Source organism: Sorghum bicolor, chromosome 7, assembly GCF_000003195.3.
Source record: "Sorghum bicolor cultivar BTx623 chromosome 7, Sorghum_bicolor_NCBIv3, whole genome shotgun sequence".
Classification (NCBI taxonomy): Eukaryota; Viridiplantae; Streptophyta; class Magnoliopsida; order Poales; family Poaceae; genus Sorghum; species Sorghum bicolor.
Window position 1 is genome coordinate 65,359,696 of NC_012876.2, and position 10,641 is coordinate 65,370,336.

The 10,641-nt window shown below is 48.5% G+C and overlaps 1 protein-coding gene across 1 annotated transcript; it reads right to left on the reverse strand.

The window, feature by feature from the left end:
- Positions 28–4,424, reverse strand: LOC8055381 (U-box domain-containing protein 15). Its single transcript, XM_002445942.2, has 3 exons — positions 1,990–4,424; positions 1,782–1,898; positions 28–1,688 (listed from the first exon to the last, which is right to left on the reverse strand). The coding sequence occupies exons 1-3, from the start codon at positions 2,308–2,310 to the stop codon at positions 195–197; spliced, it is 1,932 nt and encodes a 643-aa protein (XP_002445987.1). The 5' UTR covers positions 2,311–4,424; the 3' UTR covers positions 28–194.

The window sequence follows — 10,641 nt, forward strand, 5'->3', positions numbered from 1 at the left end:
TGAAATAGCCATGTCATGCAGCACCAAAAAAAAAAAAAGTTAGCCATTTCTTCTATCCTTCCTAGCAAGTACAGTAGCAAACACATGAGATATCTGTTGGGCGATGGCCGATGGACAGATACACACTGACACACACCAAAATTTTCTATGCCCTGCCGAAAAACGTTGCGTTGTAAAAAAAAAAAAAGGTGAGATCAGAGCTTTCGCGCGAGCTGGATGAGCGAGTTGGCTTTCCTCTGCGCCCTGCTGGTGCCGTTCTTGGCGATCTTGGAGAGGTCCTCGTGGAGGCCGAACCTGAGCCCGTGCACCAGCAGCGGCCTGTTGTTGGTGCCCAGCTCCAGCAGCACCGACAGCGCGCACTCCTTGTTCTTGGGCGTGCTGTTGCCGTCCTTGATGAGGCGCACCAGCTTCTCCACGAACGCCGTCGTCCCGATCTCGGCGCGGCACGCGGCGTGCGACGCCAGCAGCAGGAATATGGACAGCGCCTCGTCCACCATGCCGAGCGCCTTGTCGTCCATGACCTTGAGCAGCGCCGGCACGATGCCCGCCTGGGTGGCCCGGGCCTTGTTCTGCGGGCAGAGCACCAGGTTGAAGATGGCCGTGGCTGCGTCCTTCTTCCCGCGAGCGGTGCCGCTGCTCCGCAGCAGCTCCACCAGCGGGGCCAGCCCGCCCAGGCTCCCGATCGCCGCCTTGTTCTCGTCCAGCATGGACAGGCTGAAGAGCGTCGCCGCCGAGTTCTCCTGCGCCTCCGGGGTGCCGTTCCGGAGGATCTCGATGACCAGCGGGATGGCGCCTCCCCTGGCGATGAGCACCTTGTTCTTGTCGTCGATGGACAGGTTCAGCAGCGACGTCACCGTGTTCTCCTGCACCTTCTTGTCGGGGCAGGCCAGCAGGCCGATCAGCGCCGGGATGCCGCCGGTGTCGGCGATCAGCGTCCGGTTCTCGGGGCACTCCTTGGAGAGCCTCCGGATCTTCTTGACGGCCTTGCGCTGCACGTCGGGGTGGATGGACGACATGCCTTCCACCAGCGACGGGATGTCCTCCGCCTCCGCCTTGTGCTCCTCCGTCTCCCGCTTCTGCAGCTCCACCATGTGCTTGTCGCACCACTGCAGGATCAGGTTCTTGAGCGCGTAGTTGGGAGCCAGCGACAGGTGCGCCAATGGCTGCCGCGACTTGGGGCACGTCCTCTCCCCGCTGTCCAGCCACTTCTGGATGCTCCGCCGCTCGTACGTCTGCCCGCTGGCCACGATCACCGGGTCCGTCATGATCTCCAGCGTGATGGGGCACAGGAAGTCGTTGGGGATCATCAGGGAGGGGCACTTGTCCAAGCTTTTGGGCATGGACACCTCGCCGCCAAGGACGTCCTTCTCGTCCACGCCGGCGATCTCCTTGAACCGGTTGAGAAGGTCCACCATCTGCCGGGTGCTGTCGGCGAGCTGCTGCTGCTGCTGCCCGCCGCTGCCGCTGTTATTGATGAGCTTCTTTATGGCCATCGTCTCTGCCCTCAGCTCCGCCAGTGACTGCAGCTCCAGCTTCTTGGCGAGCCTCTCCAGGATGGCCCTGTCAGCGTTCCTCTCCTCCTCCTTGTTCTGGAGCTGGAGGATCACCATCAGATCCATTGACAGCTCCATGTCTTGAGTGTCCGTTCGCTTCTTGCACCTCATCAGCTGCGCGTTCATAAGCTCCACCTAGAATACTCTGAATGAATTAATGACAGAGATCGACACGTTCCTACACATGCTCATGCCAGCCTGAGGCGCGAGCTTATTATTACTACGTACTTGCTCCTTGACCTCATCGGAGATGGCGAGCTCGGCGTACGGCATCCCGTCCAGCGCGCTGTGCATCTTCTCGTACACGTCGCGGAACTTGGCCAGCACCGTCTCGCTCTCAAGCGCCTGAAATGAGATTGAGATGAGAGAGCATGATCGAGCATGCATGAACACGGCGTACGCATGCAGTGCGTGGATCGAATTAATTAAGTCGAACCAGGTAGATCTTGCTGCCGTCGTGGCACGATCTGAGCAGGCGTCTCGCGGTGGCGAGCGCGCGGCCGAGCAGGGCGAGGCGGCGGTAGGCGTCGTCGGTGAGCCGGGGCGCGGCTTCGCGGAGCTCCTCCAGGAGCGGGAGGACGAGCTGCAGCCAGCGGAGGAGGTTGGCACACTCCTTGCGCTGCGTGCGCCGGAACTCGGCGAAGGCGCGCGCCGAGTTCACGGTCACCAGGAGCTCCTCCACCAGGTCCTCGTCGTCCATCTCCCGCCCCACCGCGGGGTCGTCCGGGGACGACGGTGGCAACGTCGGTGGCGGCATGCGGCATCAAGCGATCCGGCGGGCCACCGGCGATAGATGCCCGGCCGTGTGCGAAATTCCAGGGAAGGACGATCGCAACGCAAGTGCTCCGAGGCGAGGCTCTGGGCCACACACACACGGCACAAGATAATGGACAATGCTATGTATAGTGCGCTGCCCCTTCCCATCCCTTGCATGCTGCAGCTGCCGAGCCAAAATATGACATACCATTACCATCCCATCCCGGCCGCCCTCCATTTCTATTTCTCATTTTCTCCATCTACTAGGAAATGGAACAAGGCAGGCAAGCCCAAGAATAGTTATACCTCCTCTAGTGTCGTAATTTTTACAATCACAGACCCCAAACATACATATAAAATGGATGAAATGCACCTACACTGCATGGATATCCATACCCTGAAATCCATAGATGACCATGTCACCCTTCAAAAAAACTGAGACCTTTGGTATGGCTTCCAGTGCCGCTTCAGGAGTTGTTTTAGCACTTCACCAACCAAACACGTTTCTATCAAACAGCTTCAGACAAAAGGTCTCGTAAATGGCAAAAAGTACTGCTGCCTGATTTATTTTGAGAGAAAAACGTTGCTGCATGGCTGACAGATTCGGCTGATAAGCCCAAACGAATTATTAGAGCTGTTACACGCGGAAGGAGCTAAAAAAATAAGCTTCTCATAGCTTCCTCGATCTCGCGTGTGTAGGCCTCAGCACAGGCAAGAGTAGATTTGCCCCGGGTCGGTGCAGAGAGGGATGGCGCGAGGTTACGCTGCCGTCGATGCTCGGCTCCAGGCCAATGGGGGCGCGGGTGCCGGTACTCAACTAGAGATGCTTTTTAAGCCAAAGCAAAAATAAGCTACTTCATCGGTGAAGTAGAACTATGCCAAACAGGCCCTAAAGCCTATAGTTTTTGGACTGGGTAGGGGGACACTAGGATAAGCCACTGGACGTTCATCGTTGACCTAGGGAACTATAAGTTGCCTATGAGTTTCACCACAACTAGACCAAGGAGAACAAGATCCAAGGGCTGATAGGCTAGATCCAAACGAGGGTCGTGGACCATGTGAAGATGGTGCGAGCAAAGTTCAGTGGATCCATAGCTTGGGGCGAATAAGGGAAAAAGTAGCAACGAGACACGCTTTACTAGGTTAAGAGGATGAGCTTCACATGGAGCTAAGGAAGCAAATATTGCACATGTCGAATCAAATTTGAGCATCGACCACTAGATCTGTCATTCCAATACATGCACGTGAGCATGAGGAAGGAAGGGGGAGGGCAGATCGAAGGAGGAGTAGGAGGGGGATGCATATGCTCACCTCTTTACAACGGCAGCTCATATGGTGGCCGAAGGAAAAACTATGTGGTGATTTTTTTTTTGGCTGGAGGCTAGTATGACTCCTCGTGTCACACAAAGAGATGCGTTATGGAGAGGCGGGGGCTTGACACAACCAACGGATACCATATCTAGCTAGGTGAATGTTGAACGCTAAGGTCCTAGTTGGATCAACGAAAATAAATTAGCAACACTATGGTTCTGGTTGGATCAACTAAAATAAATTACTAGTTGCTTAAAAAATTAGAATTGACCTAAACAACTCAATTAAGCATGCCTATTCGCTTGAGCTTATCATTCGAATCTGTCAATCATTCAGCAGTATTTTTTTCTCAAAACTGATCAGCCAACGATACTTTCTACCATAGTTTATTAGCCAAACAAACAAGGTGACCATCCGGCTTTTAAAAAGTTATTAGCCTTTTTTTAGGTAAATAAAAATTATTGCCGAACGAGGTCTAACAAAATTGGCTTACATCATTACATGTGTGATGTAGCCATAGAACACATGGAAGAGACGAACCAGCACATCTAAATCCTGCCTGACCTGTCGTACTACTACGAACAAACCAGACAAAACTTTGTTGAGAAATTAGAAACTATATAAAAGCAGTGGTGTTTGAGGATACCAAATAACACTCTGGAGAGCCATAAAAGGGAACTCCATATAGTAAGAGTATAATGTTTTTGACAAAGCTACGTACATGTACTACTACTAGTCCGTGGTACTATATACATATTGCTGCGTCGCTGGCACCGGCATGGCCGCATCCATCCTACACCTACTACACGGTGTTTTGTCCATGATGGTCGTTTTCGGCCGTGTCAATTCTCTTGCATTCCGGGAGCGGCGAAATGACGCTCATGTCCTGCAAGTGCCACATGAGGCCATCAGCATGAGCAAGCGGGCAAATTGCGCCGGCGTCGCTCTCCGTCATAGCATGAGTCTCCCCACACCACACCCAGGTGGGTCCCTCTCCAACGGCAACATATGCTAAGCCAAGTTACAACACGACATCAATGACCAATAGGGACTCCTTTTTTTTTAATACAAGGACCAATAGGGGCTCGTAAAAGAAGAGGACAGGAAATTGCAAAAAAAATCAAATGGCGATTGGTCCATATATTCACGTATGGTATGGATACTGTATGTTATGTATCAATCAACGAAACGAAAACAGGGGGACGACCTCACTCGATTAACGCATCCACCTCAGCTTAGGCTTAGTTAGTGTTGCTAGGTTTGCAATGGCCAGCCCCCCTGTTGCTTCTGTCTGATCTGATCTGATCCTGGTCCACATCTCGTGGGTCCTGTGCTATTGATAAGCTTAAACATGGCTATGGATCTTTAGTCAGTATTAATGGTGTTTTATTTATAGATATTAAATATGTTGATGTAGCATCGTACTATTAAAGATAAAGGTAATAAAAGTTTCATGAGAGTAAAGAAAGTTTTATAGGGGATGAAACCCTTTTACACTGTCTCTAAAATATAGATGTATTGGAAACTGGTTCACGAAACCCCCACTAAGAATGATCTTATACTTGACGATAGCCTCAATTAGTGTACATGGTTGTACCCTCGTGCCTTCTAGTTTGTTCGCTTGATCTTATCGACCGAATCTATCAGCTACTCAACAGTGTTTTTCTCTCACGATAAATCAGCCAAGAGTACTTTCTGTCATGGTACTTGCTTGACTCTCTTTTTTAAATACACTGTCATTAGCCTATAACTCATAAAATGTTAAGGGTTCGTTTGTGTATTTGGGAACGGGCCATTTCGGGCGTTGTTCCACCTGGACCGGATTGAAAACTGGACTAAAATGGCAAGGATCAAAACCTAGACCGATGCTGCGAGCCCAAAGTTTATTTACAAATTCATGGACAATCCGTCATGCAGCCCTTGCATGAAATAGTTGAATCTCCAGACTATTTCAATATATATTATCAAATCCTAGACATTAGTCGAAACAATATTTCATCTTGAGTTGGATTTTTCTTGGAGGTAGGGGCAAGTGCAGTTTGTTGAGCAATTTGGTTAACTCGGAATAATATAATTTTTGACGAGCCGCAACACCATCTTACTTGTAGATTATCTTTAGGGGGACTTATTGGATCCTGGTCCCTACTACAGAAAGAGGAGGTTCACCAATTCACGAAGATGAGTTGGAGTATAATTGAGACGATTACTATGAAGGTGTTTGCGAGACATAGTTCAAGATTTAGTAATAGAATTGCGTTTTAAATGTTGAGCTTGGGAACTTTTCCTTTCGTTTCTCCGAACCTTAACTTTGTGTTTGGGTTTATGTGGACCGCAATGTTGGTGTCTATAATAAAGAACAACTATATGCATTGAGGTTAGGATATTTCTAATATATATATTTTTTAAAAAGATAGTGGAAGTGTAGAACAAGAACCATGATCATCGTACTAGATTGCCTCCTCACTTTTGCCCATCTGGATCCACGCTAGACCGATTTTTTCCCTTTTTAAGCTCTTTTTTTAAAAAAATTATGCTTACCTTAACCTAATTTTACTAGCCTGTCCTCTCTCTCTCTCTCTCTCTCCTGGCCCACGACTTGCCTACTACGTCCCTAAGCCCCTTTCTAAGATCACAAAGCACAAAACCCCCTAGTATCAGAGGGCCCAGGCCTTCTACAATATGGTAGTGATACCACAAAATATATAGGCCCCACACCGACATCAAACTAGCTGCAGTGTAAAAAAAAATGTTTGACACCGAAGCCATCTAAGATTGTCGGGATCCATGTCCAATAAAATATCTCTCACTATCTTCTCTATCTGGTTCATTTCCACGAGGAAATATTCCCTTTCTCTTCCTCCTTTGATCCTCCTTGCTCTATAAATCTTTTCCTCGATCTCTCTCATCCAAATAAAGTCAACCCTGCTCTTCTAGATCCTGCTTCTCCATTCAATCTCAGAGCTGATCTCATCGCAGGCGTCGCCGTCAAGGCGGCGGCGGCTGCCGAGGCTGAGGTTGCTGAAGGCCCTAGTTTGGTTTTGGATAATTGATGAAACCCTAGTACTAACCTCTGTACTAAGTGTGTGTAGACTTAATGAGGTTGGTAAATGCCAAGTGATGAAGCAAGTGATGATCATGGTGATGATGGTGATGACCACAAGATGATCAAGTGCTCAACTTGGAAAAGAAGAAAGAGAAAAAACAAAACCCTATGGAGATCAAGGCAAAGGTATTGCTTAGGGTTTTGGTTTTGGTGATCAAGACACCATAGAGGGTGTGATCACATTGAGGATAGATAGCCGTACTATAAAGAGGAGAATTCTTTGGCTAAGCGGTTATCAAGTGCCACTAGGTGTCATTGTTCATGTGAAGGCATTTAGAACCTAGTGAGCTAACTTAACTCCTTCGAAGAAAATGTTTGTGAAAATACTAACACACATGCACACTTGTTGGTTTACACTTGTGGTGTTGGCACACTTTGATTCGGCGCTTTCGAGAAAATGAAGTGCTTATTTTCTATTGCGCCGGTGGGAAAATTGGAGAAGTCGCGGGAGTGTTTCTCGCTGAGGAACACTCACCGGACGCTGGCTCAGAGGCACCAGACGCTGTGTGTGAGCGTCCGGTGTGCAGGCTGCCTGGCCCAGCTAGGTTAAGGCACCGGACGTTAGGCACCGGACGCTGGCTTGAGCGTCTGAAAGGTCCTAATATGGCTAGAGGGGGGGTGAATAGCCTATTTACAAATTCTACAAACTCACTAGAGCAAGAGGTTAGTAAATAACAAAGCGAAGCTTTTTGCTCTAGCTCTAATGGGGTGTTTGCAAGCCACCTATCCAACAATTCTAGTTGATATAATCACTAGGCACACAAGAGCTATGTCACTACTTACACTAGAAAGCTACCTAAAGTTTCTATACAAGTAAGTAAGCTACTCTAGTTTGCGGGAATGTAAAAGAGTGGATGAGATAATTATACCACCGAGTAGGGGATGAACCAATCACCAATATAAACAACCAAGCACCGGGAGAATGCCAATCAAACACAATTGAGACACCGATTTTTCTCCCGAGGTTCACGTGCTTGCCGGCACGCTACGTCCCCGTTGTGTCGACCAACACTTGGTGGTTCGGTGGCTAAGAGGTGTAGCACGAACCTCGTCCTCACTAGGACACCACAAGAACCTACCCACAAGTGAGGTAGCTCAATGACACGAGCAATCCACTAATGTTGCCTTTGGCTCTCCGCCGAGGTAGGCACAAACCTCTCACAATCACCGGGAGATGGCCACGAACAATCACCAACTCGTGCCAATCCTCCTCCGCTGCTCCAAGCCGTCTAGGTGGCGGCAACCACCAAGAGTAACAAGAAAACCGCAGCCAAATCGATCCCCAAGTGCCACTAGATGCAATCACTCAAGCAAATGCACTTGGAATCACTCCCAATCTCACAAAGATGTTTAATCTATGAAGGAGATGAGTGGGAGGAGTTTGCTTAGGCTCACAAGGATGTCAAGTATGTTAGAATGCCAAGAGTCTAAGCCCCAAGCCGGCCAAACACGTATTTATAGCCCCTCAAACAAATAGAGCCGTTGACTCTTTCACTGGGCAAAACTCGGGGGCACCGGACGCTCACAGGGAGCCACCGGACGCTCAACACCCAGCGTCCGGTGCTCAGCTGACCGCCACGTGTCACTAGCCGTTTGAAGTCGACCGTTGCTGCCAACGGCCACTTCGCACGCGCGCCTGCACAGCACCACCGGACGATGGGCACCGGACGGTCCGGTGCTCACCGGACTCGTGCGCAGAGAGTTTGTCAAACTCGCGACCTCACCGGACGGTCCGGTGCTCACCGGACTCGCGCGCAGAGAGGGTTGCAAAAACCCCTCACACCGGACGCTAACCACCGGACGCTCTCAAAGTGCGTCCGGTGCTTAACCCTAGCAGGGTCAAGCTCACCGGACGCTGAGGCCAGCGTCCGGTGCCTCCGCACTCAGCGTTCGGTGAGTGTTTCTCAGTGAGAAAACACTCCCGCGACTTCTCTAAATTTCCCACCGGCGCAATAGAAAAAATACACTTATTTTTCTCAACGCGGCTGACGTTGGAGCACCGGACGCTGGTGTTGAGCGTTTGGTGCCCCTTTAAGAGCGTCCGGTGACCCCGTGTTTTGCCCAGTGAAAGAGCCAACGGCTCTATTTGCTTGAGGTGCTATAAATACGTGTTTGGCCGGCTTGGGGCTCACTCTCTTGGCATTCTTGACTACTAGACATCCTTGTGAGCCTAAGCAAACACCTCCCACTCATCTCCTTCATAGATTATACATCTTTGTGAGATTGGGAGTGATTCCAAGTGCATTTGATTGAGTGATTGCATCTAGTGGCACTTGGGGATCGTTCTAGCTGCGGTTTTCTTGTTACTCTTGGTGGTTGCCGCCACCTAGACGGCTTGGAGCAGCGGAGGAGGATTGGCACGAGTTGGTGATTGTTCGTGGCCATCTCCCGGTGATTGTGAGAGGTTTGTGCCTACCTCGGCGGAGTGCCAAAGGCAACATTAGTGGATTGCTCGTGTCATTGAGCTACCTCACTTGTGGGTAGGTTCTTGTGGTGTCCTAGTGAGGACGAGGTTCGTGCTACACCTCTTAGCCACCGAACCACCAAGTGTTGGTCGACACAACGGGGACGTAGCGTGCCGGCAAGCACGTGAACCTCGGGAGAAAAATCGGTGTCTCAATTGTGTTTGATTGGCCTTCTCCCGGTGCTTGATTGTTTATATTGGTGATTGGTTCATCCCCTACACGGCGGTATAAATATCTCATCCTTTCCTTACTTACCGCAAACTAGTGTAATTAGTTTAGTTGCTTTTTTTTCCTTGTGTAGCTTAGTTCTTGTGTGGTTAGTGTTCTTAGCAACTAGAATTGTTGGGTAGGTGGCTTGCAAACACCCCTTTTAGAGCTAGAGCAAAAAGCTTCGCTTTGTTATTTACTAACCTCTTGTTCTAGTGTTTTTGTAGAATTTTTAAATAGGCTATTCACCCCCCCCTCTAGCCATATTAGGACCTTTCAGTTGCGCGGGAGGCGGATGATAACCTTAGATCAATCTTGAAACCCATGGATCTAGCTGGTGATGCATCACCAACTCCTTGTGGGTTTTGTACCATTCCCTTGTAAGAACTACCTTGATAGCTTCCTTGTGATGGGAATGGAATTGTGGGTAGTTTGATTGAGATCCAAATCAATTAAACATGTGTGAATACTGGGGGTGGAAATTGGCAAGAAATTATGGTGGATAGTTCATGGCGTATTATGGTGAAGGGAAATGATATTGTTGCCTAGTTCGATTTTGTGGCTCACCAGTTGTCATTGCAGAGTTAATTTTTTAAAAGAAACAAGAGGGGCAAGAAGTCCCTACGGGAGATAAATTAAATTGGAGCTTGTAGTTTGTTATAGGTAAATGAAATGGAGCAGCAAGAGAAAAGGAAACACTACAGAGTTTATCATATTGTGAAAGATGAGGATGTGTTCTCCATGGCTAGGGAGAGAAATAGAGAGAGATTTGTGTGTGTTTATGTATAGATGGTCACTTTTATATATAGACCTTTGCGAACGTCAGACGTTGTTTGAAGGCCATGTGCCAACGCCTGTGTGCCCAACGGTCTCGTCTACACGAAATGAGATGAAATGTAACACCAACTGTCAGCTTTTTGCTATACGGCCCTATTTAGTTCCTGTCTAAATTTTTTTTATCTAGTCCCATTGAATGTTTGGATACATGCGTAAAGTATTAAATATAGACAAAAAATAACTAATTACACAGTTTGTATAAAAACTGTGAGATGAAATTTTTAAGTCTGATTAGTCTAGATTAGGCATAATTGCTACATTAACACACATGTGCTAATGATGGATTAATTAGGCTTAATAAATTTATCTCGTGGTTTTCAGATGAGTTATGTGATTAGTTTTTTAATTAGTATTAACATCTAAGGCCTTGTTTAGTTCCAAATTTTTTTTTGCAAAATAGGAATATTAC